This window comes from Mustela erminea, chromosome 8 (assembly GCF_009829155.1).
Source record: "Mustela erminea isolate mMusErm1 chromosome 8, mMusErm1.Pri, whole genome shotgun sequence".
In the NCBI taxonomy this organism is placed as follows: domain Eukaryota; kingdom Metazoa; phylum Chordata; class Mammalia; order Carnivora; family Mustelidae; genus Mustela; species Mustela erminea.
Genome location: NC_045621.1, coordinates 46,035,731 through 46,061,451, shown reverse-complemented (window position 1 = coordinate 46,061,451; position 25,721 = coordinate 46,035,731). Strand labels below are relative to the sequence as shown.

The 25,721-nt window shown below is 62.0% G+C and overlaps 1 protein-coding gene across 17 annotated transcripts in view; it reads left to right on the top strand.

Moving 5' to 3' along the window:
• The window catches only part of KIF1A (kinesin family member 1A), a 90,616-nt gene that overhangs the window by 49,918 nt on the left and 14,977 nt on the right, over positions 1 to 25,721 (top strand). For 4 of the 17 annotated variants that reach the window (XM_032355408.1, XM_032355409.1, XM_032355414.1 and 1 more), the window contains 19 exons: positions 438 to 618; positions 698 to 770; positions 943 to 1,036; positions 2,031 to 2,179; positions 2,505 to 2,683; positions 4,217 to 4,354; positions 4,929 to 5,201; positions 11,004 to 11,122; positions 13,278 to 13,363; positions 14,174 to 14,312; positions 14,502 to 14,673; positions 14,755 to 14,845; positions 16,192 to 16,310; positions 17,264 to 17,319; positions 17,454 to 17,562; positions 17,793 to 17,859; positions 17,952 to 18,036; positions 20,227 to 20,332; positions 22,772 to 22,798. In XM_032355408.1, coding sequence (XP_032211299.1) covers positions 438 to 618; positions 698 to 770; positions 943 to 1,036; positions 2,031 to 2,179; positions 2,505 to 2,683; positions 4,217 to 4,354; positions 4,929 to 5,201; positions 11,004 to 11,122; positions 13,278 to 13,363; positions 14,174 to 14,312; positions 14,502 to 14,673; positions 14,755 to 14,845; positions 16,192 to 16,310; positions 17,264 to 17,319; positions 17,454 to 17,562; positions 17,793 to 17,859; positions 17,952 to 18,036; positions 20,227 to 20,332; positions 22,772 to 22,798 — 2,263 coding nt within the window. The remainder of the gene's footprint in view (positions 1 to 437; positions 619 to 697; positions 771 to 942; positions 1,037 to 2,030; positions 2,180 to 2,504; positions 2,684 to 4,216; positions 4,355 to 4,928; positions 5,202 to 11,003; positions 11,123 to 13,277; positions 13,364 to 14,173; positions 14,313 to 14,501; positions 14,674 to 14,754; positions 14,846 to 16,191; positions 16,311 to 17,263; positions 17,320 to 17,453; positions 17,563 to 17,792; positions 17,860 to 17,951; positions 18,037 to 20,226; positions 20,333 to 22,771; positions 22,799 to 25,721) is intronic. The other 13 variants (XM_032355411.1, XM_032355412.1, XM_032355415.1 and 10 more) reach the window with 5 other exon arrangements.

Here is a 25,721-nt window from a genome sequence, read left to right as displayed (position 1 = left end):
GCTGGGGAGGCAGGTGGGCAGGGAAGGACCCTTGAGCCCACACTGCAGGAGGGGCCTGAGCACAGCCCCTGGGGGTGGAGGAATGTCCACGGACAGGGTACAGGGTCAGGATGGCCAGGGCAGTGGCCCCTGTCGTGTAGGGAAAGGACTGTCTGTTGGAAAAGTGCCAGGACTATTTAGCAGACATCCCTGGCTGCTGTATGGGGAGGCACAGAGGACGTGGATTTGGGGAGACAGCGAGGTCCTGGGCCATGGGGCGGGTGGCTGGCGGGTCCAGAGTGGGGACCTGGGGTGGCTCCCGGTAGCACCCCGGGGTGGGCCAGCCGGAGGAAGCGCGTGTGCTCCACTATCCCCTCCTCCTCCTTGCCCCCATCTCTGAAAGCCACCCCCAGGGCACAGCCCCCCGCCGCATTGCCGACCTGGCTTCTGTCCCCCAGGAAACCGCATCATCATGGGAAAGAGCCACGTGTTCCGGTTCAACCACCCTGAGCAGGCGAGGCAGGAGCGGGAGCGCACGCCCTGTGCGGAGACGCCCGCCGAGCCCGTGGACTGGGCCTTCGCGCAGCGAGAGCTGCTGGAGAAGCAGGGCATTGACATGAAGCAGGAGATGGAGCAGAGGTGAGGCCCAGGCCAGGGTCCCTGCACCCCTCCTGCTGCTCATCCCCCTGTGCGCGCTCACCCCAGCCCCCTCTTGCAGACTCCAGGAGCTGGAGGACCAGTACCGCCGGGAGCGGGAGGAGGCCACGTACCTGCTAGAGCAGCAGAGGCTGGTGAGGGCGGCTGCTGGGCCCTGGGTCATGGGCAGGGTGGGAAGCCAGGGTCCCCACTCAGCCAGCCGTCATTGTGGTGCAGGCCCTGGGGCCCACAGAGGGAGGCCCAGGCGGGAGGGCAGGGACGGGGTCCGGTCCCTGCATGGGTCCACAGGGCTTCTCCCGTGGCCAGGACTACGAGAGCAAGCTGGAGGCCCTGCAGAGGCAGATGGACTCCAGGTACTACCCCGAGGTGAACGAGGAGGAGGAGGAGCCTGAGGACGAAGGTGAGAGGCTCTCAGTGGATGGGGCGTTGGCCTTGGGCTGGGGAGCTGTCTTGGACAAGAGGAGCCCCCACGCTGCTCCACACCTTTCCCCTGGGGCCCCTGGCCCAACCTAAGGAGAGGCTTCCTTGTCGCTGGGAGGTGCCCATGGCAGCAGGATTGGGGAGTAAGGGCTGGGCTGTGGCAGGGAGGCAGCTGGGCTCTGGCACGCAGGCCAGTCTCGGCGGGAACAGCCTGGATGGTGGCGAGTTGGTGTGGGCAGGGTGCGGCTTCTGCTCTCTCATTCTGCCAGCATGAGGCTGCGCTCTTATCCGGGACCCGGTCACTGCTCCTCACCTCAGGACCCCCTTTCTGAGCGTTAACTCCAGGGGCCCACCTGCTGACCTCAGCCACCGTGGGCACGAGGGGGGCCACCGGTGGGGTAGAAGAAGCAGAAAAAGACCCGGGGTTCATGTCCAGCTTGGCCCGCAGTCAGCTGGTCAGTACCTTTGTGCAGACGTGACCTTGGCATGCCCTTGTGTGGAGCTATTTATCTGATGAGGCTTCTTCCCTCAGGGCAGGGGCACTGGGTGAGAGGGGCCGAGGCTGGGAGCCCAGACAGGCCCGTCCCCGTGTCCCCGCGTCCTTCCTTCTGTGGGCCTGAGGGGCAGAGACATGTGAGCCAGGGCAGGGCATCAGGCTGAGCCCCGGTTGGCCCTCCTGCCGTCCTCCCACGGGCACCTGCCCCTGCTGGGGCCCCCCACGTCTGTAAGGGCGCTGCCATGACCCTCTCTGAGCTTGACGGCCTCTCCGAGTGCTCTGGCTCTGGGTGGCCTCTCTGGGGCCCATTGGGCCTTTCAGGCCATTCCCTGGGGCAGACCTTCCCACCGGTTTCCTTCTTTCTGAGCTCCCAGAACAGTCAGTGTGACACTAGGGGTCCAGATACAGAACCCTGGGCCATGGCCAGAGTCGGGTATCGCGGCCTTTTTGCAACAATTGTGCACACCTCTCCCCACAGTCCAGTGGACCGAGAGAGAGTGTGAGCTGGCGCTTTGGGCCTTCCGCAAGTGGAAGTGGTACCAGTTCACGTCACTGCGGGACTTGCTGTGGGGCAACGCCATCTTCCTCAAGGAGGCCAATGCAATCAGTGTCGAGCTCAAGAAGAAGGTGGGCTCCTGCCTCACTGCCCGCTCGCCGTGGCCACACGCACAAGGGGGGACCCAGTGATGGGCAACCCTGCCCCCCTGGGGGAGGGCACAGCTGCCGCCCCTGACCTGGGGCCCTGAGAATGGGGGCGGGTAGGGAGGCCTGGGGACAGACCCAGGCAGGCTTGTGGCCTCAGGCTCAGGGAGCACTGGGGAGCAGGAGCAGCTTTCTCTCCGGCTGCCGTTCAGAAGGCTCCATTGCAGCCTAGAGGTGGGAAGGAAGCGCTCTGGGGCCTGGCCTCCATCCACTGAAGGGCTGACGGCCGCCACCCTCTCCCCTGCTGCAGGTCCAGTTCCAATTCGTCCTCCTCACAGACACTCTCTACTCCCCGCTGCCACCGGATCTGCTGCCCCCGGAGGCCGCCAAAGACCGGGAGACTCGTCCCTTCCCCCGCACCATTGTGGCCGTGGAGGTCCAGGACCAGAAGAATGGGGCCACCCACTATTGGACGCTGGAGAAGCTCAGGTGTGGGGGGGCACACCCTCTGAGCTCCTATGTCAAGGAGGGTGTTTCTCCTGCTGCAATGGCTTTTACAATCTGAAGGAAAAGTGCGGTTATAGAAGCTGCATTCTCCCTTTGCCGACGCAGTAGTGAGGTTCAGTGGGCTTTCGTGGAGGAAACGGGGGACGAGGCTCACAGTACTGCAGTGGGGGCTGCGTGGGGCCAGCACAGTCAAAGCAGGCCCCAAGAGGTGGGTGGGGAGTCTCCAGAGCCAAGCTGGGCTCTCAGAAGAGCTCAGCAGGGTGCCTCTCCACCTCAGGACCCAAGGGATCCCAGGCAGGATGGCACGGGATGGCAGGGGCTCGGAGGGACCTGGAGGGGTCGGACCGGGGGGTGCAGCTGTCGCTGTGAGAGCCATCTTTCACAGCCCTACCTCCATGCTCCCCACGTGCTCAGTGTAATGTGCGACTTGATCTGGAGAGAGGCTGAGTGAGACAGAGGTCGATGCCATCAGAGGAAAGTCTGATGCTGCTGTGGTCCCCTGGGTGTGGAGGCTCCACACAGAGGCAGGTCGTGCCGGTGGGAGGGCTCTGGGCGTCAGGAGGGAGAAGGAGCAGAGTTGGGCAAGGCCTCGGCGGGCAGGGCCATCCACGGGAACTGGCCACCTGGTGGGGTCTGGGCACAGGGCTGCCCAGGCTGCCATGGGCCTGACCATCGGGAGATTTCGGGCAAGGGTGCTGCTCTGGTGTGTGAGCGAGGTAAGGGCGGGTGGGCTGGTTTGTGTGCGACAGGTTGGCTCACCCATGAGTTGTTCGCGGGCTGACCCAGCTGGTGGGCCCCAGGTATGTCACGACGTCATCAACTATGGAGAACAGAAGATGTCATTAATCCATGCTCTCAGTCCTCCGCAGACCCAACCACACACACCCCTCCACACTCACTCTCGCACACCTTCCTCTCGTATGGCTTGTTCACACGTGGACACACGCAGGGACATGTGCTCTCCTGAATCGTGCGAGCCAGGGCCCATGCTCACGGCCCCTTCCCACCATCTTTGGGGCCATGCTGGGACTCGTGTGAGGATGAGCACCACGTTCCTGTCACTCCCGAGTTCTAGGGGGAAATGACTGCATTCTCTTTCTTCTATATGTGTTGGTTTTCCTGGGGATAATCATTTTGAAAATATTTTCTATGACTATATCCGATCACCAATCTGCCCTTTTTTCCCTTGGGTTCTAAGGGCCTGGCGACACGATCCCCCACCCCACAGGCAGGCCTTCTCGGTCCCCTTGCCTCCTGTTCCAGGCCTGGTCTGCCTACTCATGTCGCCTTATTGTCCCTGGGTCAGTGTCGAGGCCATTTAGCAGTGCCTCGCGTGCTCACTTGGAATTTGCTCATGGTTGACTGAGTTTGAGGAGTGAGGAGGCTCCGTCAGCAAATCACACTGAGCCTCAAGCTGCGGCCAGAGCTGGGCAGAGCCTGCTGGCCCGGCGGGAGGCATGGCCTGCCCCATGCTCCACCCATGGTGACCTCTGTTACCCCCGCCCCCCCCAACAGGCAGCGCCTGGACCTGATGCGGGAGATGTACGACCGGGCGGCGGAGGTGCCCTCCAGTGTCATCGAGGACTGTGACAACGTGGTGACTGGTGGAGACCCCTTCTACGACCGCTTTCCTTGGTTCCGGCTGGTGGGCAGGTGGGCACCTCCTTCCCTCCCTGGGCTGAGAGAGAGAGAGAGAGAGAGAGAAGGTGTTGGGGGCAGGGAATGGGCCTCCTCCCAAGGCCGAGACCCCTGGCTGGGGGACCCCAGCAAGAGGCCCTTTTCCACCCTGACTCGCCTGTCCTCATCCTTCCTGGGTCTGAGGCACCTCCCCAGCCATTCTTGTCCACAGGCCAGTGGGCCCTATAATTTGGGAGACCAGAAGGGGAGGGAGTCTCGGCATTGCCACCAGGGGCTATGGCCGCCAGGTTGCATGTGTCCATGGGTGTGAATGTGAGTCACCCGGTCCTCACACAACCTCAGCCACACCTGGCCAGGATCATGCCAGCGGGTGCTTTCCAGAACTTTCTGTAGCCTTCCACTGACCACACGTGCGGTTTCTCTCCAAGCCTGGGGACGGGGTGCACTTTGGTTCTCTTGTCTTTTGAAGCAACATTCCTGATGGTTTGTGTGTTTGGTTTTGAACAGAAGCCCCCCCCCCCCCGCCCCCCCGTCCGTCCCTGCGAGTAGCTGGTGTTAACTTCTCTCTGTCTTGTCGTACTAACCTCAGTTCAGTCATCTCTGGCTGCAACAGCTACCCTCTTCTCAACACATGCATGAGCGAGCGCATGGCTGCTCTCACCCCCTCCCCCACCTTCTCGAGCCCCGACTCCGACGCCACCGAGCCTGCCGAGGAGCAGAGCGTGGGGGAGGAGGAGGAGGAGGAGGAGGAGGAGGAGGAGGAGGAGGAGGACCTGGAGGACGACGTCTTTCCGGAGCACGCGCTGTGCGACGGCCGGGACCCGTTTTACGACCGGCCCCCCCTGTTCAGTTTAGTAGGAAGGTTGGTGAGGTCAAGGACGGCATGCTGGGAAGGAACCAGCTCTTTTACGCAGGAGCACTGCTGCGGGCACAATTCGACCGCCGCCAGGGCAGCTCCCCGGACCCCCAGGCCGAGGCAGGCCGCGGGGCTGGCCTCCCCGAGCAGAGTGCGTGAGGGAGCGAGAGGGCTCCTGGCCATCCTAGAGTATGCCCAGCGGGGACAGTTAGGGTCCCAGTCACGGAAGGGGCCATGCACCCAGAGCACGGCCTTCCAGCTCCAAGCAGGCAGAGCTCCTCCAGCAGACAGGCTGTAGAACCCTGGGAGGGAGTCCGTGGGGGCATCTGGGAGAGTGGGGGTTTGAGTCTCTGCACGCACCTCCTGCTGAGGCGGCTTCACTCCCCTCAGCCTCCTTCTGCTGTTGCCCCAGAGGGGGTGGCTCCCAGTTTGCTCTCCCTGCCACACCCTCTGGGAGAAGGAGCAGAAGCCAGAAGAGACCGTCCTGGAGGGCAGGAAGGAAGAGCTGGCGCTCAGGCAGGGGCCGGTCTACTTTGCAAGCCTGGGTCCCAGTGGATCCTGCCTCTCCTTGAGCCTTTCTCCGTCCAAAGGTGAGGACATTTCGTTCCTCCTCACCTCCAGCCTGTCCTGGAGAGACACGGCACACAGGGCCCACGCTTCTTGGGAAGTGCCCTTTACAGAGACGGCCCGTTACAGTTTCTGGACAGAAGAGGGAAGACAAGATCAGGAGATGGAGCAGAGGCCCCGGGGCACCCCAGACCTTGCCGGCAGATTGGGCAGATGCAGCTGCCATTAATGGTTTTATGACCGTGGAATGGGAGCAAAAGAGGTGAAGGAAAACTCTAGAAACCCAGCTGCAGTGGTAGGATGTTTGGCTCACAGGACAACTGCATTTAGATTTGAGGAACATTTGAAAAGCACAAGATGGTTTCAACGGTGACCTTCTCTGAGTCTGAGATTGTTTCCTTGGGCTAAGCCAGTGGGAGCCTTTGCAGGTCTTGACCTTGGAGCACCAGGCCTGGAAACTGAAGGCTGAGGCTGGCCCCAGATTAGGAAGTTCACATGGGGAGCCCTTGGGTACAGACCCCAGAACGAAAGCCGCCCCCCCCCGACTTCTCTTGGAAGGAAGCAGGCTCCCACGGGTGTATGTCACATTTATTCCGGTTTTCCGTGGGTGTGACATGTTGGCCTCCTGGATGCAAATGTGGGCTCTCTCCCTTGGAGATGCCCCACATCTGGGCCTCCCTGAGCCCGACAGGGGGCTGAAGCCCTGGGGGCCAGCTCCTCGCAGGCCTCTAGAAAGCCCTGGGTTGTGGGCCCGGGAGTCGCTCCACTGTCAGATAGGCGTGGGCTCAGGGTGCAGGGGAGCGAGGGCACCAGGAGAAACGGGGTGTGGGCTCTGCAGTCTCAGCCAGAAAGAGCTGGGTCCTTCCAACATTCTCCCCCCTCTGTGGATCTGAGATGTTACAAAACAAGCAAACCAAACGAAAGTCATCAGTGAGAGGCCAGCCCCCCACAGCGGGCGGTCTGTGAGGGGCTTCATTTGGAAAAGTCCCCATCTTTTCGGTTTGGCAAGAATTGGCTTCTCCCGCGTGGCAGCTGTGCAGGCCAGGCCCTGAGAAGGACCCCATCTTTGGTTCCCTTTAATCCTTCTGGTAGCTGCTGGCTCTCTCGCCAAAGCTTAAGCAGAATTGGGGTGCCCACTCTTGTCTCCCTTCGGAAAGGCTTTCCTGGCCCCAGCATGCGTCTCTGCACCTCACCAGCCTCGTGGTTAGCCCCGCCTCCTCCCCTCCCGCCACACGCAGCCCTGGCTCTGTGCTCTGCCGCCTCCTCTCTCTCTGGGCGGGTTTCAGCCTGCTTCAAGGTGCCCTCCCCCATGGATGAGCCCCCCCTCCTCCAGCGTGGGCCACCCACATCTGAACCCTGGGCTCCTCGCCCGTGGCCAGGGTTAGCCCCCCAGTGGCCTCTCCCTCTGGTGGTCTGGGGTGCCAGGTGAAGTGGGGAGGTGGGATGGGCTGACCCGGGCAGAGGAAGGGGGTCTGGGGACTCTGGTCTGGCCCCCACCACTGATAATCCTCCTGGCCAGGAGCACTGCTTTCAGAAGCTGGACGGCCGGGAGCTGCAGGGAGGAGGGTGAGGGGCTGGCTGCCAGAGACGGGGGGTGCAGGGAAGGAGGGCAGGGGAGTGGGAGGGGGACAACCCAAGGGAAGCATTCCAGACTCTGTGGAACAATGCTGACCTGTTTTGGGTCCACACTGTGCCCCCTGGGCTGGCGTGGCCAGTCCCTCAGCTCCCAGCTCAGTGCCTTGTGCACAGGGCCGATCAGCCCGAACTGTCACCGGTGAGGCTATGAGCCCCTCTGTGTGCAGTGGGTGAGCTCTGGCTGGCAGGGGCCCTTTGGGCTTCACTGGGCAGTTCTGGCCTTTGGTGGCTGAGGCTGATATCAGACTTTCTGGCACTTATGGGGCAGCGCAGGGGAGGCCAGTGTCTGGGCCGTGGGCTCCGTTTCCTCATGTCCTGGCTTCTGTGGGTCAGGCTAAGCTCTGCCTGGGCTGTGGGGTCTTTCAGGCTGCTGGCCCTGGGGATGGTGACTGCTGGGCTCCCAAGGTCCCTTCTGGGTGATGTGCTCACCACAATCTCATGATTAGATCCTGGGGATTCTGGGGAGGGGTCAGGAAGGAGAGCGGGCGCAGCATCCAGCACCAGATGCTCTCTTGCCTTCTGGGGGTGTCCCCCCCCACCCACGTGTGCCCCAGGGGAGCATGTGTACACGCATTCACTCATTGCTGGGTTAGGACCTTCAGAGCCGGGGAACGGGGTCGGCCATGGACCCCAGGGGTCTTTTTCATTAGGTAATCCCCCACTTCCCACCACAGGGTCCCTCAAGGCCCTAGCCCTGGGAGGCCCTGCCTCTGGGAGCACAGATAGGATGGGTCTTGTGTAAGGATCTGAACTCGGGCTTTGCTGTGCTCAGTGTCATAAGGGCTCAGAATTTCCTTCTCATCTGACAGAAGGAAATCCTAAAAGATCAGGAAAGAACTGATCTTCTAATTAGCAGGTGGGCACTGCACCTGCTGGAGCTGGAGAGCAGCCAGGCTTTGGGTTTAAACCCTAGCCCCGGCGCCTTCCTCTCTGTTCTTGAGCCTGATGTGCAGATCTGCAGAGGGGCACTAACGTCCTCGTTCACCAGCTCTGACGCACACCTGGGAGAGGAAGGTGCAGGCACCTGAGCTAAGATGCAGTGGGGGTCAGGGCAGCCCCGTGTCCACTACCAGGATGTGAGGAGTGGGCGTCTGGGAAGTGACAGGTGTAGGCAGGCTGCTGCCCTGGGGTGGATGGCCCTGTTGTCCGGGGTCAGCCCCCAGCCAGCTCAGGGTGCAGTGAACAGCTAGGACTCCATCACGGCTTTTTCATCACGATTTGGGCCTTGGGGTCATGAGTGGCCCAGCCCCCATCTGGTTTGTGGGAACCTCAGATCTGCACAGTGATGCAGGTTCTTGGGCCCACGGTTGGCAACGGGACAGAAAGAGTCCATTAGGGACGAGCACAGCAGGTTTTGTGACGCAAGGTCTCAAGGAGAGAACCGGGTCAGGGCCGGCCTGCCCCCGCCCTGACCTGGACTGGGCCCTGCCCTCCGCCTCCATCTCTCATCGTGTCCGTGCCAAGGTGGATGCTGGCCAGCCCTGGCCAGTTCCTGTCAGCGGGGTGCCCTAGGTTGCTGCAGCAAGGGGCTTCTGCTCCCTGGGCCTTGGGCTCCTCTGTGAGTGGGGCCAGCGCTGGCTTCTGCCAGCCGTGCCCATGCCTTGTCTTGGTGGGTGGTCAGGGGCAGCAGAGCCCCCACCCTGGTCATCCACCAACACTGCTGCTCCCTTGGAGCAGTCCTTCTCTGGGGTGTTCCCGGAGAGGGCTCTTTGCCGGGGAGGAGAGGGGCTCCAGGAAGCCATTGGGCGCAGACACTCGGGGTGACACTGAGCCCCTGAAACAGCACAGCCTTTCCCTTTCGCCGGCGCCTATCTCGGTCTGGGGGTGCCCAGCAAGTAAGGGAATGTTGGCAGAGACAGACCCACTGCTGAGTCAGACAAACATGGCTATAAGGGGTTACACGATGGGAGTGGTGGGAGCAGAGAGTGCCTGGGGTGTCCTGGGACCGGGAGGGTGCTGAATGGCGGGCTCTGCTAGCACCGAGGTGTGTGGAAGTCTGGTTGGAGCCCTGAGCCTTCTCTGGCTGCCGTGGGGGCCACAGGGGAAGCACAGGTGTGGCCAGCCCTCGGCGGGGACGTTTGGGGTGGAAGAAGAGCCAAGTGGTGCCCAGCTTTCTAAACCTCTGTGGATGGAGGAACCACAATGGAGTGGGGCGCCAGGGCCTGGAATTGGGGCCCTTGAGGAATGGCCTCCCCATGCCTACAGCCGTAGGGAGTCCTTTGGGAGCTCAGGTGTAGGGCGAGGCCGGTGGCTCAGCCTGGGTGGTGTCTGAGCTCTGAGCAAGCCGACAGGGGCAATGGTGGGGTGACATCTCTCTCCCTTCTCCTCCCGGCACCCACCTGGCCTGCGCACTGTGACCTTCCCTCCCCCACCTCCCCTTCACCCCCCACACCCACTGTTGCTCTTGCTTTTGTACCTCCTTGGTTCTCCCTGACTGAGGCCGTGGGCCTCCCTCCCCAACCTCTGGTCCTCCCCTTCTGGGTCCAAATCCTTCCCATCCTTGCCCAAGCTGGACCTCTCTCCTGGGAGCCCCCAGCTTCCCCAAGATTTTCCTGGGAGCTCAGGGCTGTTGAATGCCGTGCCCCGACCTGTCACTCTGTGCTTGGATGGGAGGGCAAGTTGGGGACAGGTCCTGTGGTGAAGGATGAGCAGAGCGGCGGGTTTTTGCCAGAGTTAGGCCACACTATGCCCGCCTGTCCTGTGCCTGGAGTCCCCCTGGGCAGGGTGCCCCTGACCAGGGAGGAGCTGCGCTCCACACCAGCCTGCACACCTGGCCCAATGGTCCAGGTATTCCAGGATTCTCATGGTCCTCTTGGCTATCTGAGTGACCTCTGCACATAGACTAGCTGGGAGCTGGGCAGACTCCTGGGTGACATGGCCACTACCCTGTCGGTCCTGCCACTCGCTGGGGGCACAGCTGAGCCGGTCGGATGGGAAGGGCCTTGGGTACTCTGTGAGTGGCTGATGGGGACTCACTGGGCAGTGCCGGGCAGTCTAGGGGGTCCTCAGGGCTCTGCTCAGCCCACTTCTCTGGCACAGAGGTGGGGGTGGTGTCCCGTTGGCCAACTCTGAGCTCCTGCCTGCTGTGTTTCTGGAAGGATCTGAGAAGGAATTGAGCTCTGTTCTGCCGTGGGAGCCCTCTGTGGGGTGCTGAGGCCAGGGGTCACTGGGAAAGGGGTGGGAAGCAGAGGGACTGCGGGCATCATTGCCAGTGTGAGGGTCATAGCTCGGCGTGGCCGGGTCCCCAGGTCCTCCTCCTCCTTGAAGCAGGCTGAAACCTCCCTCCTCAGCTCTCAGACAGCGGGTATGGCCCTGCGGGCTCAGCCCTGTGCCAGCCCCACTCGCACTTCCTCTCTGCCTGCCCCGCGCACGCCCTCCTCCTCCTCTGTCCCTGTGCCTCCTCCTGTCTCCTGCGCAGCCCACGGACTGCCCCCCTGCCTCACCCCACCTAGCACAGCCCCCGCCCGCCCTGCCTGCCCGTTGCCCTGGCTGCTTGGCTCCTCGCTCTGCTTCGCCGTGTTGTGTCGTGAGCCCGGGCCGTGCTGCCGCCAGCGCTGCTCCCAGCCCGCACCGGGAAGGCCCTGACCTTGGCCTCTGCTCCCCCAGGGCCTTCGTGTACCTGAGCAACTTGCTGTACCCCGTGCCCCTGGTGCACCGTGTGGCTGTCGTCAGTGAGAAGGGAGAGGTGAAGGGTTTCCTTCGCGTGGCCGTCCAGGCCACCTCAGGTGCGTGTGGGGCAGCCCTGGGTGGGAGGTCCCCGTGGGCACCACACCGTGGCCAGCACGCCGCTGGCCTCCTCTGTTTGTCCTGCCCCCAGGCTAGCATGCAGTCTGCCGGCGCTCAGGAGGGTCTCCGGGAGCAGCTCCTGCTTCCCAGCTCCAGGTTCTGTCCTTTCAGACTATCCTGGGTTGGGTCTGATGGGTCAGGGGCGGGGTGCTGATACTGTGCAGGTTGAGCCCACTGTACCTCAGGGGCCTCCTGTCTCCCATCGGGTAGCCCCAGGTGGACCCAGATCCCAGCGTGGGGCAGAGTACTGCTCTGTCCTAGCTCCCTGCCATGTCTGAGTCCAGCACAGGCGTGCAGACCCCGGACCATGGCCACCTCCACAGCAGTAGCTTTCAGAGCCTCTTTCCAGGCTCCCCACTGGGTCTGTCCTTCAGACCCCTTGGCCTCTCTGGAGCTGGCCTTTCCGCCCAGAGGCCATGGACCCTCCACAGTGGTCTGCAGGTCAAATCCCCTGGCTGCAGAGGCAGGTACCTCCTGCTGCTGAGCCCCCTCCGCCTGGCAGGGTCCCAGGACCCCGAGCCACAGAGTGAATGCCTTTGAGCCTGGGTGTGCTTCCCTGTAAGTGGCATCCCACGGGAAACTTCCCACCCAACAGACGTGTTGAAAGACCATTTCAGAACATAGCTGTGAACACGCTTATCTGAGTAGAAACCGCAGGCCTGAGGGCCTGTGCTCATGCTCTAATGGCCTTTATGGCCTTCGTGGCCCTTGGGCCCTCGGTCCCTGACCCGTGGTCTCGCCCTCTGGCCTTGCTCTGCCCCCTCCCCACGGCCTTGGCAGCCTGGATGCCCTGGGGAGTTCGATGGCAAAGCGTCTCTAGAACAAGATGAGGCCAGGCTGTGCAGAGCATGAGCCCCCCACCTGCGCAGCCCTGTGCCGCCCACCCCCACCGGGATGACCCAGCCACGAAAGGGGGCTCTGGTTGTACTTTTGGGACCCTTTTGCCAAATTCTCACTGGCCTACAGTTTCTAGGTGCTCTTCATAGTGTGTTCCAGTCGTGTCACTGCCGTGCCAAGACCTCTGGGACCCTGAGTAGGGGGAGGACAGAAACAGAGATACTCAGGACATCCAGGGCCATCCTCATTCCTCACAGGGAACCCTGTCCCTGTAATCCTGGGGGGGCTCTGTCCCCTGGACCTTAGCCCTCTGCAACCCAGGCTGAGCCTCAGTGAAGTCGGTCCCACTGAGCGGCCTGCTTTATGGGCCTGTGCTGTCTGTTTGGACACATGGGACTCTCCCTGTCTAACGCTATGGCGGACAAGCAGCTACTTCAAAAAGCTCCAGTGCTCACAGATTCCACCTGGCCTGCGAGGTTCTGCTTGTTGGACCCTCAAGCGCTAAACTCTGCTGTGCTCAGGTCCTAGACCAGCCCTGGGGCCCTGGGCAGCTGGGGTGGAGAGCACAGCAGGGCTGTCCCCTCCTGAAGGCCCCAGAAGAGGTGGTTGGAGCCCCTGGAGGGTCCGAGAGGCCTCCCAGGGTGGGGTCTAGCCAGAGTGGCTGGAGTCGGGGTTGGGGAGGGGATGGAAGCCAGGTGTCCCTGGGGCAGCCGGACAAGGGGTGGGAAACAACGGGAAATCCTGGACTCTGTGAAGGGAGGGGAGTGGGGGGCATGTGGGGAGCAGGTATGGAAGCTGAGTGAGGGCTGTGTGGGGGCTGTTGAGGGTCCAGATGGAGGACAGTGCAGGCCTGCAAAGGTGATGGCAGAGGGACAGTTGTGATTCTGGGGGTGAAGCTAGGAGGGCCCTGTGGTGTGGGCTCAGCTGGAGCATCTAAGTCTACGGTGGGTGGTGGTGGCCGGGACTCAGTAGAGGGGCAGGGGTCATAGCTCGGTTTTGAGAATGTGGAGTCTGTAGCCCCATCAGGGCTGGCTGTGCTGAGGAGGCGGCCCACTCCACAGGCTGGTGGGCTGTGTGCCCGGGACAGCACCCTGGGTGTTCTGGAACTGTGGTTGGGGACCACACTCGGGGACCCCCGTCCTGGGTCAGAGCCCGTCCCTGTTCCTGTGCCTTCCCCTGCCTGGCGGCTCCGACTAACTTTGCCAAGCCCTCCTGGGGACCAGCAGGGCCCTGACGGTGCACTTGTTCCCATTGTAGCTGACGAGGAGGCCCCTGACTATGGCTCTGGAGTCCGGCAGTCAGGGACGGCCAGAATCTCCTTTGACGACCAGCACTTTGAAAAGGTAGGCGCAAAGGTTGGCCTCCCTTCCGACACCAACGACCCTCTTCCTGCCTGACCCCAGAGGGCCCTGGCATGCCTGCACTGCTCGGGACCTGCCTGGCAGGCCCTGGGTCCTCCTTAGCCTGGTTCCTCTCTTCCCAGGCCCCATCCTCGGGGCCTCTCTTACTGTCTAACTTGTCCTGACCCATGGGGTCCATCTGTCTCCTCACTTTGCCCTCCCCTGGGTCTGTGCCTGCTTTCCCCACCGGCCTTTGGCTGTATGGGCCACCACACGCCAAGATGCCCCCACTGACCCGCCCTGACCCAGCTTGCTGTCCCGGACACTGTTTCCATCTTTGCCCTCCCCTGACACTGCAGCAAGAGCTAGAGGGGCCCCTCCACACAGTCCTGGGCTGGCCCTGCTCTGGTGCCAAAGGACAGGAACTGCCCCCTGCCGGGTCCTCACTGAAAGGAGATGGTGCTTTCCAGCTGTGCTCCCTGTTTTGCTCTCAGGCCCAGAGTAGAGGAGGGGAGGGTCCTGCCCAGTGCCCCCAGACTGGGCTCTGCTCACAGGAGGCTCCTCCCCTCTCCATCTTAAGGCTCTTTCCTAACCCATCCCCACCAGGCTGCCCAGCACTCCACCTGAACCATTCCCCACCTTCCCCTCTGCAGCCCACACAAACTGAGGCTGAGGGCGGTGGGCACCCACTAGGCAGGGGCGGGTCTAGATCACGGGTCTGCAAAGGCCCTGGCCTGGCTCTGGGGTCCTCAGTGGGCGGTGTGACCTCACCCTGAGCTTGTTCCCTCTGACTCTGGCCCCCAACCCACCCAGTTCCAGTCTGAATCCTGCCCAGTGGTGGGGATGTCCCGCTCGGGGACCTCCCAGGAAGAGCTGCGCATCGTGGAAGGTCAGGGCCAGGGTGCAGATGCCGGGCCCTCGGCCGACGAGGTCAACAATAACACCTGCTCAGGTAGGGGGCCACCCCACCCACCATGGTCCAGAGGGCCCACCCCCTCTTGGCTTAGCCCCCACTGCCAGGGTCCCCCAGGGAGGCCATAGGACGTTCCTGGGACAGCAGCCGTGTGGGCTCCTCACCTGATCCCGGGCTTTAAGCCCTGCGGAGGTCCCGCCACATTGCTCTGCCCTTGGCCCCCCACAGCTGTGTCTCCGGAAGGCCTTCTCCTGGACAGCCCCGAGAAGGCCCCCCTGGACGGGCCGCTGGACGCCGCCCTGGACCATCTACGCCTGGGCAACACCTTCACCTTCCGTGTGACCGTCCTGCAGGCGTCCAGCATCTCTGCTGAATACGCCGACATCTTCTGCCAGTTCAAGTGAGCCCCATGCCCCGTGCCGGCTGCGGGTCCCCACCCCACAGCCCCTGTGCCCAGCCAGTGCCTCCTCTCCTTTTACAGCTTCATCCATCGCCACGATGAGGCCTTCTCCACGGAGCCCCTCAAGAACACAGGGAGGGGCCCCCCACTCGGCTTCTACCATGTCCAAAACGTACGTCCTGAGGACCTCCTCTCCCCTCCACCGCAGCCGCCCCAAAGCTGAGCCCAGCGGCAGTCACTGTGCGTCATACCTTGTCCCGGTCCTGAACCCCGGCTGTGAGCTGGGGTGTGAGGGCACAGGGACTCAGGTGCCAGGTGGGGGCATGTGCTGTCACTGGGCAGTGGGGGCCTCAGTGGGCTTAAGACTGGGGCTGGGGCCCCTTGGGCAGGTATGAACATGAGCTGTCTAGGGTACCCAGCGTGGTGCTGGCTGGTGTGGGGAAGAAGCAGAGAGACAGAGCATACAGAGGGTCCCCGGGTGCTTGGGCACAGTCTGGAGAGGTCGGGGAAGCCCTAGGCAGGAAGTGTCCCCAGCCTGGCAGTCAGGAGAGCAGGGGCTTCTGAGTGGAGTCGGAAGAACAGGGCTCATGAGGCCGGAGGCCGGAGGCCGGAGAACAGGGCTCACCGGCCGCTGGCCATCACCTGGCCGTAATGGTGCCATTAAGGGCTGAGGCCTCGCGTGCACGCCAAGGAGTGTGAAACAGACATGGCCAGTACAGCTTGTGGGTGTGTGGCCTGAGTGGTCCCGTGCCCACACTCGAAAGGGCCCCCCAGACCAGCCCGTCCTGAGCCTCGGGTTCTCAGCCAGGGAAGCAAAGTCAGGCGTGAAGGTGTGCACACCTGGTGGGCTCATTTCCTGGGCACCCTGAACAGAGCCCACTTACTGGGCAACCTTAACAAAGCCATGGCCCCTCCACGTAGGAGGCCAGAAGCTTGAGATCAAAGCCTGGATAGGGTCGTTCTGTGGAGACTGTGAAGGAGACTCCGTGCCAGGCCTCTGCTGGACAGGCAGAAGCCCTCTTCTCCCTGTCCTCCCGTGGTCATGCCTTTGTGTCTGTCTGTGTGTCCTGATACCCCTTTCCATGAGGACACAGCTACATTGGCTTAGGGCTCCCCGGTGCCCTTGTTCTAACTTGGGATTACCTCTACAAAGATCCTATCTCTGAATACAGATCTGGGCATCAGAACTGCAACACAGGAATGGGGAGTATTGGGAACACAATTTAACCCATACCCCTCGATGAGCAGGCAAGGGCCCAAGAAGGGTCCCTGCAGGCCACAGAGGTGCCTCTGCCCCCTCTTGAGCTTCATGTTCTGAAAGGGCACTCTCGGGAGGTTGGCCTTTGTCAGGGCTGGAAGGACGAGGGAGGAGCATCACCCCCTTGTCGGCAGAGGTCGGGCCCAGCCAGGGTCTCCAGTCTGGCTCTCTGGGGAGGCCGAGCTGTTAACCTCTGCGACCCTCCTGCCCCTCCCCTGTGGCATGGCCTCACCCTCCCACCTGCCCTCCTTACCTGCCAGATCGCGGTAGAGGTGACCAAGTCCTTCATCGAGTATATCAAGAGCCAGCCCATCGTGTTCGAAGTCTTTGGTCACTACCAGCAGCACCCATTCCCACCCCTCTGCAAGGACGTGCTCAGGTCAGCACCCCCAGGTTGGGGTGGGTCGGAGGGCCCTTCTCAAGGGTGCAGGCCCTCTCCCTTCCTTACCAGTGAAGCTGCCCTGACCCAGGCAGGCTTCCGATGCCCACCTTCCCCATCGATAGGGCGGCCGGTCACCCAAGGTCAGCAGGATCCAGGAGAAATGAGAGACAGCCCTCCAGGACTGAGCAGCGAGGTTCTTAAAGAGGACTGCTGTCTAGACCTTGCCCTCGCGGCTGGGGGCTGTGTGTTGGGGCCAGGGAAACGGGGCCTGGGTGGGGGAATGGCCAGGGAGGTGCATGAGGCAGACCGCTCCTGTCGCCTGCAGAGAAAGCCACCCCGGGCCCAGCAGTTCCAGGCTCCTGGAGTGATTGGACCCCAGACAGCATGAGGGAACATCCTTCCATTTCCCTCATCTCCTATGACCTCCCCTGGGCTCTGTGGGTGGGCCAGGTGTCCCTTCTGCTTTTCCCAACCCCCACCTGGTGTGGGGAGAACCGCAGACAGGCTTTTGGGGCTAGGGGAGCCTCTTGCCACTCCCATTGCCCTCTCTGCTGTCCTGAGGGACCCGGAGCTATGCAGGGGGTCCAGAGTGTTGGAGAAAGAGAAAGGCCGTGAGGAGTGCTGGTACCCAGGTATCTGGCCCCACAAGGCTCATCTGTCCTTGGGGTGCTGAGGGAGGCTCTGTCCTGGAAGCCCTGGATGGAGAACCAGAGTCCGATCTCACCCAGTTCTCACGGGCTTGGTCTGGGGTCCCCACGGGCCTCCTCCCGCATCCAGACTGGTGAAGGCCTGAGCCTGGGGCCTTTCCTGGGACCTGGGAGGCAGACGGGGACCTGGAGCAGGCAGCGCTGTGAGCTCCTGCTGCTGCTCCTGCCCTTGGCTCCAGCTGTGGTTTGGGGGCCTGGAGACCTGCCCGCAGCTGCCTCACCCCGGTGCCTCTCTCTCCACAGCCCCCTGAGGCCCTCGCGCCGCCACTTCCCGAGGGTCATGCCGCTGTCCAAGCCAGGTACCCTGGGGCTCTCCTGCGTCCACCCCTGGGGGAGCGAGGGGCTCGTGCTGCCCTCATGTGTCCCCACACCTTGCCGGGATGTGGCAGGCTGGGTTTCCCACCCGTGGTGTCTCTCTCCTGTCACCCCCCAGTGCCTGCCACCAAGCTCAGCACACTGGCGCGGCCCTGCCCTGGGCCCTGTCACTGCAAGTACGACCTCCTGGTCTACTTCGAGATCTGCGAGCTGGAGGCCAATGGCGAGTGAGTACCCTCACCGGCTATGGCCAGGCTGCCCGGGCCATAGCCTCGGGCTGGTGTGCATGGCTGTCCTTGCCTGGCTGACTCTGTCCTCCCTGGACTGGACCGCCTCCTCTCGGCCAGAGGCGGGAGCTGCTTTTCCTGTTCCCACCCTTCATCTCCTCTGGGTGCACAGGTATGTGTTGGGGAGTGTGGGGGGTGGGGGGTTTGCCTCACGCATCTCTCTTTCGCAGTTACATTCCTGCAGTCGTGGACCACCGTGGTGGGATGCCATGCATGGGGACCTTCCTGCTTCACCAGGTGCGAGGTGCTCCCTGCCCCTGCCTGCCTGTGCTCCCCACCCTGGGGGCCCCAGGCCATCTGAACATGTCCTCTCTCCTGGCGCCGGGCAGGGCATCCAGAGACGGATTACCGTGACCCTGCTGCATGAGACAGGCAGCCACATCCGCTGGAAGGAAGTTCGAGAGCTGGTTGTGGGTGAGTGAGATGGGTGCGGGCTGCCTTAGGGGCTGGGGTGGGTTGGCAGGAAGACTCCTGTCCAGGCCAGATGCCTGAGCTCTAACCACAGCGCTGCCCCGAGTCTACGTGACTTTGGCCAAGTCGCTGAACCTCTCTGTGCCTCAGTCCCTTCCCTGGAGAGGAAAGCTCGGGCCACGGTGATGCTGCCCCATTTCTGTGGAGTCCCCTGCTGTCAGCCACGCTGGTGCGGATGGCAGAGCTGGGCCCTCCCATAGACCTGCAGGCACGAGGCTGAGGGCACTCACCCTCTGAAGCCTGTAGGGGAGCGCGCCGGTCCTTGCCTCTTCCTGCTGTCAGCGGTGTGTGGGGACTGCCTGGCCCTCCTCGGCTTAGGGACCTGTCAGGTGGCCTCTTCTTGGGAGGACCTAGATCAGGGCCCACCCCCTCCAGTATGACCACAGCTCAGCTAAGTACATCCACCAAAACCTTGGCTCCAAATAAAGTCACGTTCGCAGGTCCTGGGGGTCAGCATGACGCATCCTTTGTGGTGGTGGTGGGGGACACACAGGGAGAGGACACACAGTTCAACTCACAGTGGTTGCCATGGACCTCGGACATTTTCTTTTGCCAAGCTGTGAAGAGTTTGTTTTCCAGTTTCCCTTCAAGGGCTCAGAGGATTATCTGTCCTTCCCCTCCCCTAGAGCTGATGGGTCCCTCCGGAAGCCCCTTCCTGGGCCTTTCTGTGGTCAGGAGGGCTGCCGCTGGAGGGTCCTGTCCTGGGTCTCGTGGGGGGCCCTGAGGGCGTGGTTGCAGGGATGCCACTGCCAGAAGCCATATGCTGGGCCCCAAGGTGTAGGACTGTGGGCTTCTGGGGGCCCAAGACAAATGCTTTTATTTTAGCCATTTGGTATCTGTGTTCACACAAATCCTAAAAGGCTGGAGAGAGCTATTAAATCCTCCTCTGAGGTGTTTAGGGCAAGTTTAGGGAATCAACCTAAAGAAAGAGATGCAGCACGTACCCCGCCGGCACCCAGACCTCGTGCAGATGGGAGGGCTTGCCCCATGTGTGGGCAGAGGAGGGAAGGTGCTGGGAGGAGGGGGGAAAACTGTGAACACCAAGGCCCCACTCTGGGTTGAGGGCTCTGGGCGCTGTCTCTCTGGGCCTCCTAAACGAGATAGACCTGGGAAGGGGCGTCTCTGCCCGACAGGGGCCCCCAGGCATCACGCTTGCCAGCGGGGTGCCTGACCACACACATGGGCAGAGAGCTGCTGACGTCGTGCCCTAGGAGCCGAGGAGGTCGGGGGCCAGCCCTGGAACGAGTTTTTTAGCTCCAGTCAAGCCACGGGGCACTCCACCTCCCACTATGGGGGTCACACCCTCGGAGCACTTTTGGGGGGACCCCACCCCTGCCTCCTCCCAGAACCCAAATGCTGCAAGAAGATTCCAGGAGGTGGGGCAGGTAACTCCAGCATACATGGCCACAGACTCCTGGCCAGGGCCTCGGCTCCGCCTCACCCATGCGTACGGGGGACAAAAGACCAGTCTTCCTGCATGGCTTAATGGAGAAAATTCAGTGTCTGTTTCTTCCCTGACGAAGCGGAGTGTTCTGGTATCTAACACTACTGGGGCAAGAAACGACACACCAAACCACCAGCAGGATTCTTGACTCATACCCGTTGTGGCGCCTTCCCCAGACAGGACCGCCATCCCAGGGGGCGACTTAGGGGGCTCTGCAAGAGGTGTGCCCTGCAGAGAGATTAACAACCAGATGGTCCTTCCCCCCCTCCTTTCCTTTCCTCTCCTTTCCCTCCTTCATTCTCCCTTCCTTCTAGTATAAAGAGAAGAAGGAACATTTTTCCTTCTCTTGCTAAGATTTCCTTTCCTAACAAGGGCCTGTGCATTCTAGGCTGAGTGGTTAGAACCTCTCAGTTGGTTGCAAGAGAGACCAACGTGGAGAGAGAGAGTTATTTATGGCTGATAAACTAGACACTGAGATTGTGGGAGGACGGAGGGCAGGGTGGTGCGCTGAGTGCCGGCGCCCGGGATTGGCAGAGACGCTGCCGCGGCCTCGCTGTCGGGTGCTCCTGTGGGCCCATGGGGAGTCGGTTCCCTGACGCGGCCGCAAGATTCCGGCGTGCCGGTCCAGGCAGGGACCTAGCACCCGCCTGTCCTCCTGGGAGGTGACTGGACTGTGGCCTTTCCTGTAGGTCGAATCCGAAACACACCAGAAACTGATGAATCCCTGATTGACCCGAACATCTTGTCTCTCAACATCCTGTCCTCTGATTACATCCACCCGGCCCAGGATGACCGGTGAGTGCCCTCTGGGCAACAGTGGGTTCTGTTCCCAGCTCCCTGGAGACAGGGTCCAGGTCAGGACCCGGGGTGTGTCCTCAGCCCGCCACAACTGCAGTGGGCCTGGCTGTGTGAGGTCTTGGGCCTGTCCAGCCACAGAACTTTCGGGCCTTCCTTTCTGACACCTGCAGAACGGGTGCCGGGAGGGGAGGCCTGGCCTCCGAGTCCCTTGGTGTGTGTGTCTGCACGTTGTCCCATCACAGCTCACACATTCGTCCAGCCTGTTCATTTGGTCACCTGGCGGAAGGGCAGTGGGTGTTGAGGATGGCTGAGCTGGGTTCTGTCCTAGGAGTTTCGGGGGTGAGGGGGGACACCGGGGTTGCTGGGCAGACAAGTAGCCCCGAACGTCCCCAGCCACGCTGCTGTGGGTGGTCTGGGCCTCAGGCTGGGAGTTCTGGTGGCCATTCCAGGGTGCACAGGTCAGTGGTTTGGCCTCTGGGCACAGCTTGGCACCTGCTCCTTGTCACTGGGCTGCTCCTTTCCCAGCTTGCGGTTAATGGCCAAGACCTGGCAGCCGGGGCAGCCCCAGCTCCCCCTTTATGTGAGGGGGGCAGGTGGGGTGTGCCAACACCCCGGGGATGCCCTCGTTCACCCCCAAAACATCAGCCTTGCTGGGCTTGGCTGGGGGGTGTGAGGGGTGGCATCTGGGGACTGATGGGGGGTGGGTACCTCGTAGCTGTCGAGACCTGTCCTCTTGGTGGGGATGTGGGCTTGGCTGTGTCTGAGATGCTGCTCTCCAGGGGCTTGGGGAAATGACGAGAATGTTCCAGCATCCCAGACGGCTCTCCCATGGGCAGACCTGGCCTGCAGGCAGACGCTGAGAGCTGACCCCGGGAGCTCGCGCTCTGGCTGTCTTCACTGGTTCCTGTGGCAGTGTGTACAGGAAAAAAATGTCTTTGAGGGCTGGGAGTGCTTGGAGGGGACCGGGGATCCTGCACTTGCCAGGAACGCTAGGACCCATGAGGGTAAATGTCCTGAGGCGTCAGGTCCTGCCCTTCTGACTCCGGAGCCCCAGTGGAACCTGGCTTTGTTGTGGACACCCTGGGGAGTGGGCTGTAAGGGAAGCATCCCCCGTGCACGCAACTGGGGGGCCAGAAGTCAGAGACTCCCAGAGGGGCAGCTGTGACTCTGGTTCCAGCCCTGCCCAGAAACCTTCCCGAGGGAAGTCACCTGCACTCTTGTCCTGGGGTGCAGAACGCCGGGAGGTGTCACTATGAAGAGTGGGTTGGGAGTCCCTCCTGGCAGAGTGGGAAGCTGGGGGGCACTGTGGAGCAAGCCGGCTCAGGGGCTCCTCTGACCACAAGAATGCAATCCCATGAGGGCTGCCTGCAGGGATGTGGGAGTTAGGACCCCAGAGCGGAGGGCCACCCTGGAGGCTCTGCCTGCTGAGTGAGCTCAGCACTCCCTCTGCCTCAGACCCTTCCTTTGGCCTGGCAACTTCTAGATTCTTGGGGCAGAAAGGGAGTGGGGAGCAAAACCCAAGAGGGCAGGGTTAAGTATTTTCCTTCCAAGCCTCCTGCCCCGTGTGGTCTCCCTACATGGGGGACCGTGTCTCTGAGGCTTCCCTCTGTGAGCTGCTGGGGAGGCCCTTGGGGGCCTCAGCTCTAGGCTGAGTCCCAGTAGTTAAGGGTGCTCTGGCTCCCGGCTGGACCTCAGGGCCTTAGCTAAGCAGGTCCAGCCCTGATCCTAGAGGCCTGAGGCCCCGTTACTGACGGAGCTTTGGTTCTGCTTCCTAGGGGCGGTGGGCAGTGAGGCTGGCTGACAGGCAGCTCTGGGGCCTGTCGGCCCTGTGTCTGAGGTCAGGGCTGCCCTGGTTCAAATGTAGAGGAAGACCCATCTGTGGGCTGGGATGATAGACCTTGTCCAGAGCTGCTTTGGCCTCAGGCTTGGCTCTTGCCCATGATGGTACAGCCCCAGGACCGCCGACCCCCCAGCCCTCCCCCAGGAAAATCTTGGGGACCGTCCCCACCTGGGGGCCCCAGGCAGATGCCATTTGGAGGCTCGGCGGGCCAAGCCGGCAGGTTCCCCTTCCCTGGGAACTTTCTCTTCCTGGACCCTGGCTGATGTTCTCAGAGCCCTGTAATGGGCCACTTGAGTGGACCCTTCCCCCCTGAAAGGCGCTGAAGCTCAGAGACCTCCGAGGCTTGGGCTGAGGGGTGCGAGCTATCAACCTGCTTTGCCACAGCCTCAGCCTCCTCCTGCTCCAAGGCCCTGTGCTTCGCGGCCTCCCCAGCTCAGACTGGGCCTGTCACCATGGACAGCTTCTTTCTGCGCTGCCCCTCCCCTTGCTGCCGCTGTCCCGCTGCCCTGCCGTCCCGCCGCCCCGCAGCCCTGCCCCGCCACCCCGCTGCCCTGCCCCGCCGGCCTCACTAACCTGTAATTGTTTGTGTTTTGCAGGCAGTTTCTTGATTCGGACATGCCTAGGTATCATTTGTGCCCCTTGGTTTTATTTTGGCCTCTTTCCTTCCCCAGCCCCACACCCTGACATTTATTTTCAGCTTTTTGGATTTCTTCTACACTTGCTCCCCTTTCCCTCCTGTTTCTCCATCTTCTTTGGTTTTATTTCCTTGGAATCCTTTTTTGATTTTCTTTGTTGCTTCCTCTCCTCACCCCACCCCTCCCTCCTGGCTGAGTTCCTTCTGCCCGTCCTCTTGATTTTGGCTGCTTCAGTAGTTTCCTGCCCCTCCGGAGACCCTGGCCGGCCTCCTGCTCCTGCCCCCAGCCTTGCCCGCCCCATGCTGACCCTGCCCCCGCCGGAGCCGGAGCAGGCGCCCCCCCGCATGCAGGCTGGCCCGCACCAGCCCCACCCCTTGTAAGGTGAAAGAGAAAAGAGGGAGAGAGGGGCTGTGGTGGGCCCAGGACGGGAGGGCAGACGAGAACCAGCCCTGCCAGGGACCTCCATGCTCCACACCTTCCAGCCTGAGCATCAGCCCCTCACCTGGCTGGGCTGGGGGCTCCAGCTCCGCTCTTGGCCTTGGCTGCCACACACCCTGGATGGCAGGGGGTGGGCAGTAAAGTAAGTTGTGAAGGGCCCAGCTGGTCTCTGTCCGAACCCCCCGAGGCAGGGGCTCCTGGGTGGGGGTTGCCTCCCCGACTTGAGTGAGGTCCCTGAGCAGGCCCACTGGGTGCCAGGATCAGTGAGGCCCCAGGGGCAGACAGCCTCAAAGTCCCTAATCAAGACCGTCCGTGAGACTCGAGTCTGTTCTGAGCAGAGGGTCAAGGTCATGTCCTTCTGGGTCCTGTGGACGGTGGTCAGAGTGCTGTGGGGGTGGTCCTGCAGGTCAGCTGTTTTGAAAGATGAATGAGCATTCAGAAGGCTTTCAGCAAATGTGTGAGCCTTTCAGCCGCCTGGGGGGCGGGGGGGTGCCTGTTCCTTCTGTGGGAGGAGCCCCAGGGTGGTGTGGGTGGCACCACAGGCCTGTGTCTGAGTCACGCTGTGAGGGTCACTGTGAACGGGCCCTGGGCCCCACGGGCTGTGGCTCCTGCTGGTGTGACCCCGAAAGCATGCGCACGCGTGTATCTGTGTGGTGGACACAGTTTGTGGACACTCTGTTTCCAGAGGTTGTTGTTCGCCCTCCCTGGGGTCCCTGTCAAGGGAACACATGTGGCGGTGGCTGCTTCTGAACAGGGAGCACAGACGTGCTCCCAGAGCAGGGAGGGGGCCTGGTAGGGACCTGGGCCGGCCAAGGCCGTCGTCCTGCTCTCAGAAAGCTCTGGGCCCGGAGCCCCTTGCTCGGACGCATCTGCTGGACAGGACCCATGTCAAGAGCTGTTTCCTTGATGAATAGAAGGTTCCAATCCCCTCAGTGTGATAGCTTGGCGCGGGAAGGGGAGGGATGTGCATGTTCTGTTCAAGTTTGCGTTTGTATAGCTAGCTCTGTAGGATAGAGGGGTGCTCACTGGTCCTCGACCCCCCAACTCCACACCTGCAACTTATGCCTCCAGGAAGCTCCTGGGTAAAATGGGGACAATACTGCACGGCCAGGAAGAGGTACCAAGGAAGGAATGGGCACTGATTTTCCTTTTTAGCTCCCCAATTTCATGAGGCCCTCACCCCTGCACCTGAGCAGAGAGTCCAGACCCCCAGTCCCAGATGAGGGCTCATCGGTCCCAGTGGGCTTGGCCTGAAAGAGGAGGCCCAGGGCATGTGAGGCAGTGGGGGTCAGAGCCCCTGCCTCCTTCACGGGGCCCAGCCCTGTGGGGGCAGGAACCACTGTGGGGATGGTCCTGGGAATGAGTGGACAGTGGGGTGTGGTCCAGGGAGGGTCTCGCCCTAGATGTGTGGACTGGGGCAGCCTGGCTGTGCCCTTGGCTGGCAGTGCCCTTGGCTGTCTTTGTGAGTATGGACAGGTGGCAGAAGCTTCTGGAGCCTCGTTTTCCTTTCCTCCTCAGAAAGGGGATAATTTAACCCCTGCTTGAAGTTGCTGTGGCAGAAATGAGGTGACAAAAATCTATTAGCTGGGAGGCTTCCACACAACTGTGTAAATGTGGGTCACGTGGTCATTCTGCCCCTCATCCCCTCACCTGTCAGTCCTCATTCCCTCACCCCCTCAGCCCCTCACCTCTTATCTCCTCATCCCTCACCCCTAGCTCCTCACCCTCATCCCCTCACCCGCTCATCCTCTTACCTAGCCACTTACCCCTCACCCCTTCATTCCCACACCTCCTGACCCCTCACCCTTTTATCCCCAGATCTCCTCACCCCACATCCCTCTTCTTCACCTCTCATTCCTGCACCCCATCCCTTTATCCCTTCACCCCTCATCCCCTTTTCCCCCTTATCCCCTTACCCCAACCACTCATTTCACCCCTTCCTTCCCTCATCCCCTCAGAACTCACTCTTCATTCCCTCATCCCCTCATCCCCTAATTCCCATCCCCACCCCTTCACCCCTTCATCCCCTACCCCTTTCATTCCCTCACCCATTAACCCCTTATCCCCTCACCCCTCCACCCCCTCACTCCCTCATCCCCTCAGTCCCTTCATTCTTCCACCTCTCACCCCATCCCCTCATTCCTTTATCCCCTCGCCCCCATCCTTTCACCGCTTCACCGCTTCATCCCTGACCCCCTTCATTCCCTCACCCCTTTGCTTCTCACCCCCTCCTTCCCTCACCCCCTCACCCCTTCACCTCCTCACCTCCTCACCTCCTCAGTCTCTCAATCCTCTTACTTCTCCATTCCCTCTGGGTCTGAGGACTCTCCAGCTGCACAGTGCATGAGGCCGCTAAGCCGTGCCCAGGACTGCAGTGGGCACAGCAGAATCCCTTTCCCCTTGCCTGCCCGTTAACCTACCGTGGCTGTGATGCTCGTCCCAAGTGCTGGGTACAAGTCACCACACAGTTGTC